This window comes from Mobula birostris, chromosome 24, assembly GCF_030028105.1.
Source record: "Mobula birostris isolate sMobBir1 chromosome 24, sMobBir1.hap1, whole genome shotgun sequence".
Taxonomy (NCBI): Eukaryota; Metazoa; Chordata; class Chondrichthyes; order Myliobatiformes; family Myliobatidae; genus Mobula; species Mobula birostris.
In genome coordinates, this window is record NC_092393.1 from 1,430,270 (window position 1) to 1,451,150 (window position 20,881).

Genomic DNA, 20,881 nt, shown 5'->3' on the forward strand with positions numbered 1-20,881 from the left:
CCAACGAGTCTTGGACTGAACCCCAGTTGATGTGTGAACAGCTAAGAACGTTCACTTGTGTCTCTCCATTCATGGGGGCAGGAGTCTCTTGGACAGAACTCAGAGAAAGCTTCTGCTGATGGCACTAGTTCTAGCTGGTTGGCCCTGTTCTCAAATGTGTTCTGTAAGGGTACATACCGCTCTATTTTCTGTTGTGAAGCCTTGCTGTCCAGCAGCAGTCTCTGGTTGTTAAGCTCCAGGTCACGTGCCGTCACATCCAGCTGCTCGTACACCTTGGCATGCTGGTCATTCATTTGTCGCAGCGTCTCCAGTTGTTTGCTGAGATACTGTCAGACAAAAGCACAAACTAAATTCAAAGCAGAAATAGATTGAAGGACTGGATGCCCAGTTGTGTTCAGTAGCAGCAGCCAGAGGCCTGAACCTGGAAGATTTTGCAGCTCTCACTGGCTCAGGATCACAGCCCAATCACTAAATTTTGTGTTGCAGGCAGTTTATTGACATCAGTCCATGAAAGCGAACTGCTCATCATCCTTTACAGCGTTCGCCAGAAAGAATGACGATCTGCAAATCAGTGAATTCAAATGATCAAGGACAGTGGAAACAGGCAGACTAATTGTTTTTGTTCCTGCCACATGCTTGGGGATGGAAGCTGCCATTTTGTGAAGACACTCTATTTTCCATTTTGTGAGCTTGACATGCTCGGATTGATCAATGTTTTAAAGAAAAGTGACCTGCTGGATTGGAGATCATTTCCAAATAAGAAGTTATTTGTGAGATGTTCTTTGGTTGGCTATAACATGCAGGTTTGTGAATGTTGGGGTTGGTGCCTGCCTAAAGTGATTCGAGCTCATTGCTGATTGAGAACAAAGAGCGATAAATTATCGACTGTCACTTGATGGGAAGAGGGCAAGAAATGGATGCTGGCTTGGAGCAGAGCCAATAACAAGGTGTTAAAGGACAGACACATGACCTGTGGCCAATGACACTGGAATGCGATATTTGAATTGATAAGGAATGGATATAAAAGTTGATGCTTTGTGTATGTTGGTGGCGCTAACTTCGAAGAATAACCATCACAGATACAAGCATGAGCAGCCCTGCGTGAAACACGTGGTGAGTGAATTGGGTCAACGAGGAATGCCCAGCCAGCGTAAACTCCTTTGCCTGGGTCATACCTTCGCTATTCTTTGACATTTCAGGAGAGTCAGGGATACCTGGCGAGTGTGCACACAAGGTAATTAATATATGAATTCACATACTTATTAGTTTAAACAATAAAGGTACTTGTCAGTAAATACAGATCTCTCTGTGCCTTACTAATCATTGCAGTAAGTAGCAAGTATTTGTTTCAACAACAGCCTATGACATTGGTAAACAGACCTTTGTCCTCAGAAACACAAGGGATTGTGCAGGTACTAGAAATGAGCATCACGCACAAAATGCGGAAGGAACTTAGCCTACACAAAGGGAAATACACAATCAATGTTACAGGCCAAATCCCTTCAGGACTGGAAAGGAAAGGGGCAGAAGCCAGAACAAGAAGGTGAAGAGGAGCAGGAGTACAAGCTGACAGGTGATAGGTGAAACCAGCTGAAGGGAAGGTTGGTTGTTGGGGGTGCGGGTGGGGATGGACAAAGTAAGAAGCTGAGAGGGACAGGTGGAAGATGTAAAGGGATGGAGGAGGAATCTAACAGGAGAGTACAGTGGACCATAGGAAAAAAGGAAGGAGAGGAACTAGAGAAAAGTGATAGGCAGATATGAAGAATAAAAGGAGAGAGAGGGTAACCAGGATGTGGAATGGAAAAAGTTCAGAGGGAGAAGGGAAGATATTGCCAGAAGTTAGAGAAATCGATGTTCATGCCATCAGGTCAGAGGCTACCCAGGCGGAATATGAGGTGTTAATCTTCCAACCCAAGCTTGGTTTCGTCATGGGGGGGGCGGGGGGGGAGGTTATGGACAGAAATGATAACATGCAGTCAGATTATTAGGAAAGGTGGGCAGATGATTGGACAAAATTGCAGCCAACAGAGTGAGTATCAGTGCATTGGGGGTGCAGAATCAAAAAAGGTTGGAAATACAGTACTCAAAGTATTACATCTCAATGCATGGAGTACAAGAAATAAGGTGGATGATCCTGTTGCACTATTACAATTTATCAGGTATGACGTTGTAGCCAGATTGAATCAGGACTGAAGGATGTTTGCAGTTGGGAGCTGAATGTCCAAGGTTACATGTTGTATCGGAGGGATAGGAAGGCAGGCAGAGGGGGTGGTGTGGTTCTGCTGGTAAAGAATGACATCAAATCAGTAGAAAGATGTGACATAGAAATATCCTTGTGGGTTCAGTAAAGCAACTGAAGGGTAAAAGGATGCTGATGGCAGTTATATACAGGCCTCCCAACAGTGGCTGGGATGTGGACCACAGGTTACAACAGGAAGTAGAAAAGGCATGTCAAAAGGGCAATATTATGATAGTCCTGGGAGATTTCAACATGCAGGTTGACTGGGAAAACCAGGGTGGTAATGAATCTCAAGAAAGTGAGTTTATTAAAAGCCTATGAGATAGCTTTTCAGAGCAATTTGTCGTCGAGCCTACCAGGGGATCAACTACACTGGATTGGGTGTTATGTAATGAACTGGAGGTGATTAGGGAGCTTAAGGTAAAAGAGCCCTTTGGAATCAGTGAACACAGTATGAATGACTTCATTTTGAAATTTGATAGTGAGAAAATGAATTCTGACATAGCAGTTTTTCAGTGGAGTAAAGGAAATTACAGTGGTATGACAGAGGAGATGGTCAAAGTAAATTGGAAGGAAATGCTGACAGGGATGACAGCAGAGCAGCAATGTCGTGAGTTTCTGGAAAAAATGAGGAAGGTACATGATAGATGTATTCCAAAAACAAAGAAATACTCAAATTTTAAAATAGTAGCACCGTGGCAGACAAGGGAAGTCAAAGCTAATGTAAAAGCAAAAGACAGGGCATGCAACAAAGCAAAAATTAGTGGGAAGACGGAGGATTGGGAAGCTTTTAAAAACCTACAGAGAGCAACTAAAAGAATCTTTAGGAGTGAAAAGATGAACTATGAAAGCAAGCTAGCATACAATATCAAAGTGGATGGTAAAAGATTTTTCAAGTATGTAAAAAATAAAAGAGAAATGAGAGTGGATACAGGACTGCTAGAAAATGAGGCTGGAGAAATAATAACAGAGGATAAGGAACTAAATGAGTATTTTGCATCAGTCTTCACTGTGGAAGACACTAGAAGTATGCCAGATGTTGAAGGGTGTGAGGGAAGACGAGTGAGTGCAACTACCATTACAAGGGAGAAGGTGTTCAAAAAGCTGAAAGACCTAGGGGCACACAAGTCACCCGGACCAGATGATCTGCACCCTAGGATTCTGAAAGAGGTAGTGGAAAAGATTGTGGAGGCATTAGTAATGATCTTTCAAAAATCTTTGGACTTTGGCATGGTGCCAGAGTACTGAAAGATTGCAAATGTCACTCTACTCTTTAACAAAGGAGGAAGGCAGCAGAAAGGAAATTATAGACCAGTTACCCTAACCTCAGTGGTTGGGAAGATGCTGGAGTCAGTTGCTAAGGATGAGGTTATTGAGTACTGGGTGACACAGGACAAGGTAGGACAAAATCAACATGGGTTCTTTAAGGGAAAATCTTGCCTGATGGACCTGTGGAATTCTTTGAGGAGATTCTAAATAGGACAGATAAAGGGGAGGCAGTGGAAGTTGTATATTTGGACCTTCAGAAAGCCTTTGACAAGGTGCCACACATGAGGCTGCTTACCAAGTTAAGAGCCCATGGTATTACAGTAAAGTTACTAGTTACTTGGCTGGTTGGTAGGAGGCAGTTGAGTGAGAATAAAAGGATCCTTGTCAGTTGGCTGCCAGTGACTAGTGGTGTTCTCCAAGGGTTGGTGTTGGGACCACTTCTTTTAATGCTGTATATCAATGATTTAGATGATGGAATAGATGGCTTTGTTGCCAAGTTTGCAGATGATACGAAGATTGGTGGAGGGGCAGGTAGTATTGAGGAAACAGGTAAGCTGCAGAAGGACTTAGGCAGACTAAGAGAATGGGCAAGAAAGTGGCAAATAAACTACAATGTTGGAAAATGCATGGTCATGCACTCTGGTAGTAGGAATAAATGTGCAGACTATTTTCTATGGGGAGAAAATACAAAAAATCTGAGATGCAAAGGGACTTGGGAGTTCTTGTGCAGGGTTAACTTGCAGGTTGAGTTGGCGGTGAGGAAGGCAAATGTAATGTTGTCATTCATTTCAAGAGGTCTAGAATACAAGGGCAGGGATATGATGCTGAGACTTTATAAGGCACTGGTGAGGCCTCACCTTGAATATTGTGAACAGTTTTGGGCTTCTCATCTAAGAAAAGATGTGCTGGCATTGGAGAGGGTTCAGAGGAGGTTCACAAGGATAATTCCGAGAATGAAAGGGTTATCATATGAGGAATGTTTGATGGATCTGGGTCTGTACTCGCTGGAACTTAGAAGGATGAGCGGGATCTCACTGAAGCTTCACAAATATTGAAAGGCCTAGACAAAGTAGATGTGGAAAGGATGTTTCCCACAGTGTGGGAGTTCAGGAAAAGAGGGCACAGCCTCAGGATAGAGGGGCATCCATTTAAAACAGAGATATGGAGAAATTTCTTTAGCCAGAGGGTGGTGAATTTGTTGCCACAGGCAGCTGTGGAGGTCTGGTCGCTGGGTGTATTTAAGGCAGAGATTGATAGGTTCTTGATTGGACACGGCATCAAAGGTTTCGGGGAGAAGGCCAGGGAGTAGGGCTGAGGAAGGGTAAAAACGATCAGCCATGATTGAATGGCAGAGCAGACTCCATTGCCTAATGCCAAATGCCTAATTCTGCTCCTACGTTTTATGGTCTTACGGAAATCATACTGAAATTGTTAGCTACTGGGAGACCCTGCCCATTGTGGCAGACAAAGCGAAAGTGCTCATCGAAGTGGTTTCACAATCTGTGTTGGGTTTCTCTGATGTAGATTTGAAGGTTGTATGTAGCAGATGTACCTTGATGATAGCTCCATAGTTACAGGAGCAGACATGAGATTCAATGGACACAATAGAGACACCCAGATAGAATGCTGTCCCCCAGGTGCCAGGCTCAAGTACGTCTCAGATCAGGTTCATAGCATTCTAAACTGCGAGGGTGAGCAGCCAGAAGTCTTGGTACATATTGGCACCAATAACATAGATAGGAGGTCCTGAACTGAGAAGTTAGGGAGCTAGTTAGAAAGCTCAAAAGCAGGACTTCCAGGGTAGTAATTGTCCTGTTGGTAGAAAATGAAATCAAATCATTAGAAAGAGAGGACATAGGGTTGGAAGGTGTTAAATCATTGTGGATAGAGCTAAGGGCCAACAAGGGTAAGAAGACCCTGATGGGAGACCCCAAACAGTAGTAAGGATGTGGCCTACAAAGTATAATGACAGACAGAAAATGCATGCCAAAAGGGTAATGTTACAATAGTCATGGGGGAATTCAATATGCAGGTAGATTGGTAAATCAGGTTGGTGCTGGATTACAGGAGAGGGAATTTCTAGAGTGCCAACAGTACGGCTCTTTAGAACAGCTCAAGGTTGAGACCACTAAGGGACCAGCTAGTCTGAATTGGGTGTTGTGCAATGAACCAGAATTGATTAGAGCAGCGGTCCCCATCCTCTGGGCCACAGACCGATATCCGGCCACAGCCCGGAGGTTGGGGAACCACTGGATTAGAGAGTTTAGGGTAGAAGAACCCTTAGGGGAAAGTGATCATAATATGATCGAATTCACCCTGAAATTTGAAAAGGAGAAGCTAAAGTCAGATGTATTAGTATTACAGTGGAGTAAAGGGACTTACAGAGCCATGAGAGAGGAGTTGACCAGAATTGATTGGGAAAGAACACTGGCAGGGATGATGGCAGAGCAGCAATGGTTGGAATTTCAGGAAGCAATTCGGAAGGCACAGGATATATACATCCCAAAGAGGAAGAAGTATTCTAAAGAAAAGATGACACAACCATGGCTAACAAGAGAAGTCAAAGCCAACATAAAAGCCAAAGAAAAGGCATGTAATAGAGAAAAATTAGTGGGAAGTTAGAGGATTAGGAAGCTTTTAAAAAACAACAGAAGGCAACTAAAAAGTCACTAAGAAAGTAAAAATAGAATAAGAAAGTAAGCTAGCCAATAATATTAAAGAGGATACCAAATCTTTCTTCAGATACACAAACAGTAAAAGAGGTTTCAGGTGATATCAGACTGCTGGAAAATGATGCTGGAGAGGTAGCAATGGGGAGGGCAATGAAATAGCAGAAAAACTGAATAAGTATTTTGCATCAGTCTTCACTGTGGAAGACACTAGCAGTATGGTGGAAGTTCCAAGCGTCAGGGAATGAAATATGTGAAGTTACCACAACAAGGGAGAAGGTTCTTAGGAAACTGAAAGGTCTGAAGATCAATAAGTTGCCTGGACTAGATGGTGTACACCACAGAGTTCTGAATGAGGTGGCTGAAGAGATTGTGGAGGCATTTGTAATGATCTTTGAAGAATTACTAGATTCTGGAATGGCTCCAGAAGGCTGGAAAATTGCAAATGTCACTCCACTCTTCAAGAAGGGAGAGAGGCAGAAGAAAGAACACCATAGGCCAGTTAGTCTGACCTCAGCAGTTGGGAAGACGTTGGAATCAATCAGTAAGGATGAGGTCTCAGGGTACTCAGAGGCAAATGTTAAAATACTCCATAGTCAGCATAGTTTCCTCAAGGGAAAATCTTGCCTGACAAATCTGTTGGAATTATTTGAAGAAATAACAAGCAGGGTAGACAAGTAGAAGCAGCTGATGTTGTGTACTTGGATTTTCGAAGGCCTTTGGCAAGTTGCCACATGAGACTGGTTAAAAAACTACGAGCCCATGGTATTACGGGGAAGATTCTAGCATGGATAGCAGTGGCTGATTGACAGGAGGCAAAGAATGGGAATAAAGGGAGACTTTCTATCTGGCTGCCTGAGACTAGTGGTGTTCTACAGGGGTCTGTGTTAGGACCAATTTTTTTTATGTTATATGTCAAAGATTTGGATGATGGAATTGATGGCTTTGTTGCAAAGTTTGCAGACGATATGAAGGTAGGTTGAGGGCAGGTACTTTTGAAGAAGTAGAGAGGCTACAAAAGGACTTACACAGATTAGGAGAATGGGCAAAGAAATGGTAGATGGAATACAGTGTTAGGAAGTGTAATATCATGCACATAGGTAGAAAAAAATGAAAGGCTTGACTATTCTTCTAAATGGAGAGAAAATACAAAAAACTGAGGTGCAAAGGAACTTGAGAGCCCTTGAGCAGGATTTCCTAAAGGTTCATCTGCAGGTTGAGTCTGTGGTAAGGAAGGCAAATGCAATGTTAACATTCATTTCTAGAGTACTAGAAGATAAAAACAAAGATGTAATGTTGAAACTTTATAAGACACTTGTGAAGCTTCATCTGGAACATTGTGAGCAGTTTTGGGTCCCTTATCTTCGAAAAGGTGTGCTGAAATTGGAGCGGGTTCAAAGGAGGTTTACAAAAATGATTGATTGGCCTGTCATATGAAGAGCTTTTGATGGTTCTGGGCCTGTATTCACTAGAATTCTGAAGAATGAGGGGGTGATTGAAACCTATTGAACATTGAATGGCCTCAATAGAATGGATGTTTCATATAGTTTGGGGATTAGGACCAGAAGGCACAGCCTCAGAATAGAGGGATGTCCATTTAGAACTGGGGTGAGGAGGAATTTTTTTAGCCACAGGGTGATGAATCTGTGGAATTCATTGCCACAGGTGGCCATGGAGGCCAGGTCATTGAGTGTATGCAAGCTGGAGGTTGATAGGTTGTTCATTAGTCAGGGAATAAAAGGTTATGAGGAGAAGACAGGGAAACGGATCAGCCATGATCAAATAGCAGAGCAGGCTCAATGGGTCAAATGGTCTACTTCTGTTCCTATGTCTTATGGTCGTATTTCTTATAATAAACGTACTTTGAACTTTGCTTATTGGTCGGTTCCTGTTGGAGACAGCACCAGTTACAGAGAGTGATGTGTTGGATACGGAGGGTCGTAGAGTGGTAGACAAGGACAAAAGAGACCCAGGTATTCTGGAAATGGAGGAGATGCAGATTAGGGCAGCATTAATGGTAGTGGAAAGGAAACCACAAAAAAAAATAACATTTTAGATATTCTCCAATGGAAAACCTCATTCTGAGAACAGGTATGGCAGATGGATGTGCGAGAAGTATTGGTAGGCTTGTAAAAGGTGTCAGTGTATTGTCTGTCTCTAGATATGGAGCTAGAGAGCTTGAAGAAGGGGAGAGAGGTATCAGAGATGGACTAAGTAAATTTGAGGGGATGGTGGAAGTTGGAGGCATAGTTGATTAAATTGATGAGCTCAGCACTGGTGCAAGAAGTAGCACCTTATTCTGGCTTCTACCTACTTCCTTTCCAACCCTAATGAAGGGTCTCAGCCCGAAACAGTGACTTGTTCATTCCTTTCCATAGATGCTGTCTGACTTGATGAGGTCCTCTTACACTGTGTGTACTGTGCCGTCCTCAGAAATGTTACTTAGTCCTGGAACTGGCACACCCTGAGGAAGCTACAGTAACAGAATACGCACTCCCTTATCTCTGCAAGTACTAGGAGCAAACCTATCAACTCATGGAAACAAGATGGCCTAACAACCAATTCTCGCTCTTTGATCTGGCCTGTTATTTGTTTGGTTTCATGCTTGTATCCAAATACCTTTTATAGATTACTGTAACTGTGATTTCAGCACAGTCTCACACAGTGCATGCCAGATCAGAATGGCTTGCAGCTGAAAAAGAGTCTTTTATGCTGTGCCTGGATTTGTTTGATAATTTTTAAGCCTCTGGTAAATGACACATCTGGCAAGTTGAAAGAGTTATTCACCACACTATCAAATATCTTTTATGAAAGTTGTCAATTTCAGATCCTTTTGTGACAGTTAAAGTAGCTGAAGGAACAGATTGGATCAATCAATTGCTTTGGAAAGCAAGAGAGTTGGCTACTTAAGTCTTGACTAAATTCTGCATCTGTGTCAGACACAGATGAGCTCTCAGAAGGTTGGGGACAGCCAATGTTGTTTCCCTTTAAGGTTAGTAAAAATAAGTTGGTAAGCGTTTCCATAGAAATTATAGGAGAAAGTCTCAAGATACAGGATGTATGTTCACCTCAAAAGGCAGGGATTGATTAGGGATGGTGTGTGGTAGAGATCCTGTATCACTAACTTCATTGAGTTGTGTTGAGGTGGTAATATTGGTTGTGTGGACATTGGTAAGACAGTTGACTAGGTCCCCTGTAGCAAACTTATTCATAAAGATTATGATACATGGGATCCAAGGAAGGGTGGCTAATTAAATCCAAAATTAGTCTGGTGATTGGAGGAAGAGGAAAACAGTGGAATGATGTTTGTCTGACTGCAAATCCGTGGCCAGTGGCATATCACAGCATTCAATGCTGGGATTCTTGTTATTCATGATATATTTTAATGACTCAGATGTTGTGGATAGTAACAAAGGTCATTCAATGTACATTACAGAACATAGAACAGTTTTGCACACTACAAGCCCTTTGGCCCACAATGTTGTTGTGACCTTTGAACTGACTCTAAGATCAATGTAACACTTCCCTTCTGCATAGCCCTCCATTTATCTTTTATCCATGTGCTTATCTGAGAGTTGCTTCAACATCTAAAGTATTCGCCTTTACTACCACCCCTGGCAGTACATTCCATGTATAAAAAATCTATACCTCTGACATCACCTTTGCACTTCCTTCCAAACGCCTTAAAATCATGCCCACTTATATCAGCCATTGGGAAAAAAGGTACTGGCTGTCCAATCTGTCAATGCCTCTTATTATCTTATACACTGCTATCAAGTCACCTCTCATCTTCCTTTGCTCTACTGGGAAAGCCCCAGCTTGCTCAACTGTAGATTGGATGTTAAATTAGGCCAAGGATTGACAGACAGAATTTAATCCTGACAAGTGTAAACTTATGTACAGTGGATTCCAGTTAATTGGGGCAGACTGGGATCAGTCCATTTTGGTCCAGTTAACCAGCTAACCTAATTAGCTGAAGTTTCATGGAAATATTTAAAAAGGTATAAAAAGACAAACTACCATTTAACTGAATAACAAATTATGTATTTAAATAGAATAAATAACAAACTACAATACTACTACAGTACTATAAAGCTGTGCATTAAGTTCCCAATAGTCATCGATGGAGGAATTCAACCAATGTGCACGGTGTCACTGGGCTATCCAGTGAGGGGTGGCACCTCTTGCGAAGGGGCTTGTCATGTCCATTCTGGGGCAGCTCACTCACCTTTGATCCCCACCAGACACTCAGTTCTTACCTGTGATTTCAAATAGCACGCAACAGCAGCCGCACCCCAGTACAACACTTCAACAGGTAAGTGAGGGAAGCCAGCAGGCCTCATACCCTGGTAACATAGGGACATGCCTGTCCTGGCATGTAAGGTCAAGTCCGGGGAATTAGGCAGATGAGATCAATAGTGACATCGAATGGCCAATAAGGCAGGTCTGCAATGCTTCATGGAGGGCAAAAGGCATGACAAGGCACAGAAGAAGTCATATTTAACCACTGCCATGGCTATCCAGTTTGCGATGACTACTCATACCATGGACCCAGACATTCAAAGACAAGAGAGCAGAACTGCCCCAGTGCAATGTCTTTTCCATTTCAGAAACTCTCCTACAAAGGTTTCACTGTCATTGTCAGATATGATGCAAAATCAACACGCTGCCATGATCTTTTGATCGACTGTAAATGAGCAAAATTAGCGCAGACACCTAGTGCAGATAATACAATGCATTCATACAATGCTTTTGACAATTGCATCCTCCAAATCTTAATTTTCATTGTAACATTCAAGATGATTGTCAATACCCTCAAACTCTTTGTACTTCCTAACTTGTTGAAGTGGTGAAACTGGCATCCCCAAGCCCGAATGCTTTTAACCACAGCGAACAAAACAATTTGAAATTGTCTTACTGCTTATTTCTCACCAACTATCAGAGGAAAACCACTGCTTTTTGAAAACAGATGCAACTGACACTACTTAAAAACTGTTCATTTGAAACACAGTATAGTGTTTTATGGCCACAGAAGTTCACATGATTAACACGGGTTAGAATCTGTTTGGCAATAGTTTCCAGTCCCAATTAAGTGGCTTGCTGTCCCAAATAAATAAAAGGGAAGCCTAACTATTTTCTCAATTGCAGGAAGATTGTTCTCGATGTTGGGGAAGTCCAGAACGAGGGGTCACGGTTTGAGGATAAAGGGGAAGCCTTTAAGGACCGAGATTAGGAAAAACTTTTTCACACAGAGAGTGGTGAATCTGTGGAATTCTCTGCCACAGGAAACAGTTGAGGCCAGTTCATTGGCTATACTTAAGAGGGAGTTAGATATGGCCCTTGTGGCTGAAGGGATCGGGGGTATGGAGAGAAGGCAGGTACAGGGTTCGGAGTTGGATGATCAGCCATGATCATACTGAATGACGGTGCAGGCTTGAAGGGCCGAATGGCCTACTCCTGCACCTATCTTCTATGTTCCTATGTTTCTATGATTAGTCTTTGTTCGTTAAGGATTGTCCTAAATACGTGACTATTACTAATGGGCTAATTATTCAGAATCCACTGTACTTTGGCAAATTAAATTAGGATAGAACCTAAAAAGGTCATCCCCATGTTCAAAATGCCTAGCATTTAAACATTTGTACACATGAACACGCTTATATTTAATTCAAAAAGTCTGTTGAAAATAAAAAATGTACAATCTGACAATAGCAGAACTGGTATTCTTTCTTTCTGTTTTTAGTAACTTCTTTCTGGTCAGTGTTGTGTGCTGTCTATGTCATTTGTTGTATAATATGTGGAGGTATGGTAACAACATTGAGTGATTTTTTAGTATTTTATAATGTGTCTGTGAGAACAGACCCTATTCATTACCCAGCAACAGCTCGCATGGTAAGTTGTACGGACTAATAAATGCTGATAAACAAAAAGATGTTGGTGTTCAAGTCTATAGTTCCCTGGTAGTGGATGGGGTGGAGACGGCAGCAGATGGCATGCTTCCTTCACAGACTGGGGCACAGAATCTAAAAGTTGTGAAGTTATGTTGCACCTTAACAAAACACTGATTAAGCCCACAGTGTTCTGGTTGAAACAGCACAGGAAGGATATGGTTGTGCTGGAGAGAGTCCAGAGAAGAGTCACCTGGTTGTTGCCTGGATTGGAGGACTTTAGTTATGGGGGGAGATCAGATAGCTGGGTTTGTTTTCCCTGGAGAGACAGACAATGAGGGGTGACTTGATAGAGGTGTATAAGATTATAAGAAACACAGACAGGGTTGAGTCAGGATCCTTTTTTCTTCGTAAAGATACCAAAGACAAGAAAACAGAATTAAGGTGAGAGGAAGGAGTTTTAAAGGGAACCTGTGGGGGATTTTCTTTTTAAACTGAGTGTGGTTGATATCTGAAATGGGGCTGCATGAGAATGTGGTGAAGTTTGAGACTTTCATAGGCAAGGCTTTGAACAGTATGGATCTGGTACACTCTGAACATCACAGTAGAAGGGCTTGAGGTCATGCAAGGATCTATTTCTGAGCCGTGCAACGAAGCACTTTCTGAGTGGCCAATGCTGGAACACCTGCATTAAGAAAGGGGGTAGAGCACTTCCAGGGAAAGAAAGCTCAGTAATCATAGAATCATAGCCATACAGCACAGAAACAGGCCCTTCAGCCAACCCCCTCCGAGTAAACGTGATGTCTATCTACACTAATCCCATTTGCCTGCACCCCTCACATTTCCTATCTAGGTACCTGTACAAATACCATTTAAACATTTTAACTCTCTCCTCTGGCATCACTTTCCAGGTAACTGCACTGTAAGGTCAGTATAAGGTCACTCCTCAGCCTCCTAGCAAGAATAAACTCACTGTCCAATCTCACTTTATAACTACAATCCCCTTTTCCAGGCAATAACTTGGTGAATTTCTTCTGCACTCTCCAGCACAGCCATGTTTTTCTTATAGTCTGAATACCATAAATGTCCACAATACTCCAAGTGAAATCTAACCAATGTTTGTGCAGCTGCAACATGACATCCCAACTCTTACACTCAATACTGTAGCCAATGATCTCCTCACTACCCTCTCCACCCGTGTCACCACTTTCAGGGAGTTATGGACGAATTCAAAGGTCCCTCTATAATCTTTGTATTTTCTAACAGATGTATGTTACTCCCAAAGTATGTTATCTCAGATTTGTCTGGATTAAATTCTATATTCCACCAGTCCACCCAACTTTCCAGCTGATACACATCCCTCCATATCTTTAAACAGTGTTTTTCACCATCTACAACTCCAGTTTCAATGTAAACGGCAAACCTACTAAACAGACCACCTTCCTTCTCATCCAAGTCATTGATATAATACAAACAAAAGTCGTCCCAGCATTGATCCCAGCCATACACCAATTGTTACAGCCTTCCAATAAGAGAAACATCCATCCACCTTAACCCTCTGTCAATTCTGGATCAAGTTCATCAATACACCTCAGATCCTATTTCCTTAACTTTTCAGACTAACCTACCTTGTGAGGCGTTGTCAAACGGACTGCTAAAGTTCAGTGAGTCAACATAGAATATAGAATATGACAGCACACGCATTAGCCTTTTGGCCCATGGTGCTGTGCTGACATTTTAACCTTCTCTCAGATCAATCTAACCCTTCCTTCCAACTTAACCCTTCATTTTTTTAAATCACCTATGTGCCTATCTAAGAGTACCTTAAATGCTCTTGATGTATCTGCTTTAACCAGCACACCCGGCAGGGTGATCGGCACACTCACCACTATACTTTCCTCCAATCACCGGAAGATTATGCTCCCCTTTATTAGCCACTTCCACCCTGGGAAAAAAGTATCTGGCTATCCACTCTATCTATGCCTCTTAGTGTCTTGTATACCTCTATCAAATCACCTCGCATCTTCTTCTGCTCCAAAATGAAAAGCCTTAGCTTGCTCAACCTATCTTCATAAGATATGTTCTCCAATCCAGTCAGCATCCTGGTAAATCTCCTCTGCACCCTCTCAAAAGCTTCCACATCCCTGCTATAGTGAGGAGACCATAAATGAACACAATATTCCAGGTGTGGCTTAACCAGGGTTTTATAGGGTGCAACAGTATCTTGCGGCTCTTGAACTCAATCCCCTGACTAATGAAGACCAACACACCATATGCTGTCTTAACACAGACATCCCACCCCGCAAAAACTCATTTCAGGGAGGTAGCACCATCAATTTGCGGGAGACTTCCGGGAGAGGTGGGATGTCTGCAACAGAGTAGCTCCTTAGCAGCCAGCCAGCTAGTTTAAATAACGTTAGCTATGCTAATGAACGGATGACACCTGTTAAACTCACCTCAACATGTCTTTTACAGTCTTAACCCACCATGGGCAATAGAAAAGTCACTGTTGCAAACAGTGCAGCGAGCAACACTGTCATTATTTTGACCCCTATTAGGCAGGGGTACACTTTAGTGTAGTCTGGGGTGACGTACGTTTTATATTTTTTTTGCAACACTCTGCCATGGCGTGCTCTCGCTCTCTCTCTCTCTCTCTCTCTCTCTCTCTCGTGGTCGCTCGCGCTCTCTCAAGTGCTCTCGCTTGCTTTCTCTCTTGCTCTCTCTCTCTCCCTCTCTCGCTCGCACACTCACTTGCTTTCTCGCTCGCTTGCCTTCGCTCGCTCTCTCACGCGCGCTCTCTCGTGGTCGCTCTCGAGCTCTCTCTTGCTTTTCTCTCGCTCGCTCTCAAAAAAATTGATTTCCGTGATATTGTATATAATTTGCAGACATCAGGGAGCCACTATTAATATGCGGGAGACTCCCGAAAGTTTCGGGAGAGGTGGGATGTCTGTTAACAACACTATAAATTTGCACGGCAACTTTGAGGGGTCTATGGACATGGACCCCAATATCCTCTGTTCCTCAATACCGCCAAGAATTCTGCCATTAACATGTATTCTGCCTTCAAATTCAATCCTCCAAAGTGAACCTCTTCACACTTTTCTGGGTTGAACTCCATCTGCCACTTCGAGACGAAGGGTCTCGGCCCGAAACGTCGACTGTACTTCCTAGAGATGCTGCCTGGCCTGCTGCGTTCACCAGCAACTTTCATATGTCTTGCTTGAAATTCCAGCATCTGCAGAGTTCCTCGTGTTCGCCACTTCTCATCCCAACTCTGCCTCCTGTTAATGCAACCTACAACAACCCTCAACACGATCCATAACGTCACCAACCTTCATGTCATCTGTAAACTTACTTAACCAACCTTCCACTTCCTCATCCCAGTCATTTATCTAAATCACAAATAGCTGGGGTCCCAAAACAGATCCCTGCAAAACAGCGCTGGTCACTGACCTCCAGGCACAATACAGTACTCTCTATCTCCCCACAGTACCTTCTGCCTTCTATGAGCAAGTCAATTCTATATTCACACAACCAGGTTTCCCTGGGTCCCATGCCTCCTGACTTTCTGAATTACCCTACCATGGGGAATCTTATCAAACGCCTTACTAAAATCCATACACACCCCGTCCAATGCTCGACCTTCATCAGTGTGTTTGGTAGCATCCTCAGGCTTATGAGGCATCAGCTTCCCCTCACAAAACCATGCTTACTGTCCCTACTCAGACTAAACTTCTCCAGATATCCAGATATTTCCTGTCTCTAAAAATCCTCTCCAATAGTTTGCATACCACATAAGTAAGACTCACTGGTCTATAATTCCAGGTTATCTCTACTCCCTTTCTTAAACAAAAGATTAACATTGTCCACCCTCCAATTATATGATGCTATTTCTTTGGCAGTGATGATACAAATATCATTGCCAAGAACACAGCAATCTCTTCCCCTGCTTCCTAGGGTACGTCCCATCCGGCCCCGAGGTTTATCTATCCTAATGTTTTTCAAAAGTTCTACCACAACTTTTTTAACATCAGTGTGTTCTAGTATATCAGCCTGTTTCACACTGTCCTTGCAAATATTAAAGTCCCACTCACTGGTGAGTACCACTTATATTTAGGACATTAGGTCATTAGGACATTCTCTACCCTCTCGGACTCCAGGGCACACGGTTCCTCAACTACCCCTGATTGGTCCTACCATTAGTCTGGCCATCCTCCAGTTCTTCATGTATGTGCAGAGTACATTGGAATTTCCCTTAATCTTATTCACCAAAGCTTTGTCATGCCCTCTTCTAGCTCTCTTAAGTCCATTTTTCAGCTCCTTCCTAGCTATCCTGCCTGATTGTTGCTTCCAAAACCGTAAGTAAGCTTCTGTCTTCCTCTTGACTAGATGAACATGTCTGGTCAAGCATAATTTCTTCATCTTATCACCTTTTCCCTGCTTCAATGGGGGAAAAAATATCCAGAAACCCCAGCAAGTGTTCCCAACAACCCCCACATTTCTGTTGCGCACTTCCCTGAGTACGTCTGACCCCATTTTATGTTCCTGCCTAATAACATAATTCCTCCTCCCCGTATTAAATACTTTCCCATACTGTCTGCTCTTATCCCTCTCATGGAGTTGTGGTAACTACTCTGAAATGCTCTCCCACTGAGAGATCAGACATCTGACCTGGTTCATTGCCCAGCACCAAGTCCAATACTGCCTCTCCTCAACAACGTCTCCAACATTTACCACTCTGCTTTTATCAATCTCCTTGAACACTTAAAAAAAAGCTTTTGCCTGTACAAACCAGTACTGAACCATCCTTTCCAAGTGAAAATAAATCCCATCAGCAATCTTCTTTCAAAGTTAACGTTATCAAATTACATCCAATACTGCCCAGGGATTAATTTTCTTACAGGCATTCACAATAGAATCAATGAAAGGCTACACACAAGGTTTGACAAATTGTGTAAATACAAAAGGGTCTCGGCCTGAAACGTCGACTGCACCTCTTCCTACAGATGCTGCCTGGCCTGCTGCGTTCACCAGCAACTTTGATGTGTGTTGCTTGAATTTCCAGCATCTGCAGAATTCCTGTTGTTATGTATGTATATATATCACCTTCCCTGCAACATGCAAGGTACACTAGATTGTAATTTCAGGATTATACCTATTGCCCTATTAAACAACAGGACAACATTAGCTACCCTCCTGTCGTTTGTTACCTCACACGTAGCTATCGTATGTAAAATTCCTCCCATTACCTCCCTCAGTAGCCTGAGACAAACCCCACCTGGATGTTGCAAGGCAGGAACCATTTGAAAAGACAAGTCTTGTCGGGAGAGAGCTTTATCTGAGCTTGTAAAAACAAAGGAGGTGTGAGCAGAGCAGCCATTGCTGGAGTGGGCTAGTGATAGAGTGAAATGTTTTAGGCGAGAACAGGTCAAGGTTCCAAGTTAAGTTCTAGTAGACAACCCTTTGTTACAGGAGACTCTCAGGAGAGAGAAAGGGAATAGGGAGCCAGTAAAAAGTACCTTTGTGGCCGTACCTCTCAATAAGCTTTGGATACTGTTGACAGGGGAAGCTACTGCAACCAAACCTTTGGCAGAGTCTGGCTCTGTGGGGGAGAAGAAGAGTGCAGTACTGACAGGGGATTCCATAGTTTGAGGAGCAGATAGGAGATTCTGTGAATGTGAAGGAGACACCTGAATGGTATGGGGCCAGGATCAGTGATGTCTTGGATAGTGTTCACAGCATTCTAGAGGGGGAAGGTGAGCAGCTTAAAGATGTGGTACAAATTGGTACCAACCACATAAGTGAAAAGGGAGAGGTCATGAAGAGAAAATATAAGGGGTTAGGTAGAAAGCTGAAAAGAGGTGGTAATCTCTAGATTGCTGCCTGTGCCAAGCACCAGGAACTACAGACTGGTGAGTCTCATATCAGTTATGGGGAAATTACTGGAGAAAATTCTTAGGGATAGGATATATGAGCATTTGGAAACTACTACTACGTCGACTCAGGCCACTTCTCCCTCTCCCTCATCAGTGTGTTCCGTTCACCTACATTAGCCGCGCCGCCGTCTTCTAGGAGCGTATTGACCATAGTCGGGAGGGCGCCCAGGGTTCATCCTCCCGTGCTTGGGCTCCCATATGATGACTAGGCTGGCAGGTAGCTCGGGGTGGCGTAGACAGTGCCCCACTAGTTACAGTCTTCTCCCCTCGATTTTAGTGGAGAGCATAGGTAGGTTGTTATAGAGCTCGACGTTCGTCATGTGCAGTTGCCAACTCACATCAAGAGCCATCCAGGGCATTCGTGTATAGCAACCATCTAGAGACTTTCGCATTGTTTTGGTGAGTGTCCACGTCTCGCATCCGTACGTGAGAATGGACTCTATGACTGCTATGAAAATCCTCTTTTTAAGCCCTCTGGTCAGGTTCGACTTCCAGATTTCCTTCATGTCGTTTGTAGCCCTCCATGCCAGCGCCTTCCGTATCTTTATGTCCTTCTCCGAACTCATCATTCTTGACCCGAGGTACTTGAAGTCAAAGACTCTCTTAATGGTATCATTCTTTACAGTCTTGAGAGTACCTTCGTCGCAGTTAAACACCATGTACTCTGTCTTTTTAGCATTTAGGTGAAGTCCGACTTTATTGCACTCAATTTCTACTTTTGTCAGTAGCTGCTGTGCTTCCTCCATCTGGTCAGAGAGCAGGACTATGTCATCTGCAAAATCAAGATCTGGTGAGCGTAACTGGTCTGACCCTTTTGGTTCGCCCTGGTTTTATGGTAAAACCAAGCTTGTCATGATCTTTGGTAGCTTGACGCAGAGCGTAATCAATGACGATTATAAAGATGTCGGGTGCCAGAGTGTCTCCTTGCAGCTCACCAGCTAGGAGCTCGAACACTGCTGTTTCTCTGTCTGGTGATACAACTTTCGCCATGGTTTAGGTATAGCTCCTCACCAGCTAGGAGCTCGAACACTGCTGTTTCTCTGTCTGGTGATACAACTTTCGCCATGGTTTAGGTATAGCTGGACTCTATTGCTCTCAGTAGACGGTCTGGCACTCCGTAAGCTTTCAGCATTTTACCTCGGTGAATGGAGTTAAAAGCTTTGCGAAAATCAATGGAATTAAGCACAGATGGTAGGTTTTTCTTCTTGACTTCCTCGATGATTCTAAAAAAAGCAAGGATTTGTATTACTGTTGTGCACTTCTGCCGAAAACCATTCTGATTGAATCTTAGCTTAGGGTCAATGGCGGTGTGAATCCTGTTCAAGATCATCCGATTGTATAACTTTGCTAAGATGCAGGTCAAGCTGATACCGCGGTAGTTATCTGTCTTTGTGAGGGATCCAGACTTGGGGACTGGGAGTGACCACTGTTTGAGAGTTTGAGAGTGACCACTGTTCTGGTTTGCCGCCTTTCATCGGTGCCGTATCACATATGTCCAGCAAGATGTCATCCAGGTCACAGTTCTTCAGGACATCTGGTGGTGTCCCAGCATTTGGAAAACCCTGTCCTAATTAGTGAGAGCCAGCATGAGTTTGTGCAGGGCAAGTCGTGCCTGATGACCTTAATTGAGTTTTTTGACAAGGTGATGAGAGACATTGATAAGGGTAGGGCACTGGATGCTGTTCACATGGATTTTAGTAAGGTGGTTGACCAAGTCCTTCATTGGAGGCTAAACTAGAAGATTACGATGCAAAGGATCTGTGGCGAATTGGCTGTTTAGATTCAGAAATGGCTTGCGCATACAAGACAGGGTAGTGTTTGAAGGGACTTACTTGAGGTAGAAGTTCGTAATTACTGGTATTCCACAGGGATCTGTGCTAGGACCTCTGTTGTTTGTGATGTATATAAATGACCTGGAGGAAAATATAGACGGGTGAGACAGTAGATTTGTGGATGATACTAAAATTGGTAGAGTTGTGGAAAGTGTAGAATACAGCATAATGTACAAACCTTTGTAGATCGTTTGCAGATATGGGCAGAGAAATGGCAGATGGAGTTTAACCAGCTAAATGTGAGGTGTTGCAACTCAGTAGGGCAAATGCAAATAGACAGTACACTGTTAAGTGCAAGGTCCTTAACAGTGTTGATGAGCAGAGAGATGTTGTGATCCAAGTTCATACAGTAGCTCCTTGAAAGTACTATACAGGTTGATAAGGTGGTGAAGCAAGCTGAGAGAATGCTGGCTTTTATTTGTTGAGGCACTGAGTTCAAAGGTCAGGAGGCTATGTTACAACTATAGGCCACATCTGGAATATTGCGCAAAGTTCTGGTTGCCCCACAATAGCAGGCTTTAGAGAGGGTGCAGAAGAGGTTTACCAGAGTACGACCTGGTTTAAAAGGTATGTGCTATCGTAAGAGGCTGGATAAACTTGAGTTGTTTTCTCTGGAGCGTCGGAGGCTGAGGGGAGATCTGCTAGATTATGGCAAGCACAGATAGTGTCTGTTTCCCAGGGTTGAAATGTCTAATACCAGAGGGCATGCACTGAAGGTGAGAGGGGGTAGGTTAGAAACATAGCAAAAATACAGGCCCTTCGGCCCACAATGTTGTGCCAAACATGTACTTACTTTAGAAATTACCTAGGGTTACCCATAGCCCTCTATTTTTCTAAGCTCCATGTACCTATCCAGGAGTCTCAAAAAAGACCCTATCATATCCGCCTCCACCACCGTTGCTGGCAGCCCATTCCACACACTCACTAATCTCTGTGTAAAAAACTTACCCCTGACATCTCCTCTGTACCTACTTCCAAGCACCTTAAACCTGTGCCCTCTTGTGACAACCATTTCAGTCCTGGGAAAAAGCCTCTGACTATCCACACG

General features: G+C 43.3%; 1 protein-coding gene across 2 annotated transcripts in view; it reads right to left on the reverse strand.

Moving 5' to 3' along the window:
* The window catches only part of cdr2l (cerebellar degeneration-related protein 2-like), a 108,128-nt gene that overhangs the window by 51,592 nt on the left and 35,655 nt on the right, over positions 1-20,881 (reverse strand). For both annotated transcript variants that reach the window (XM_072242737.1, XM_072242738.1), the window contains exon 3: positions 178-326. In XM_072242737.1, coding sequence (XP_072098838.1) covers positions 178-326 — 149 coding nt within the window. The remainder of the gene's footprint in view (positions 1-177; positions 327-20,881) is intronic.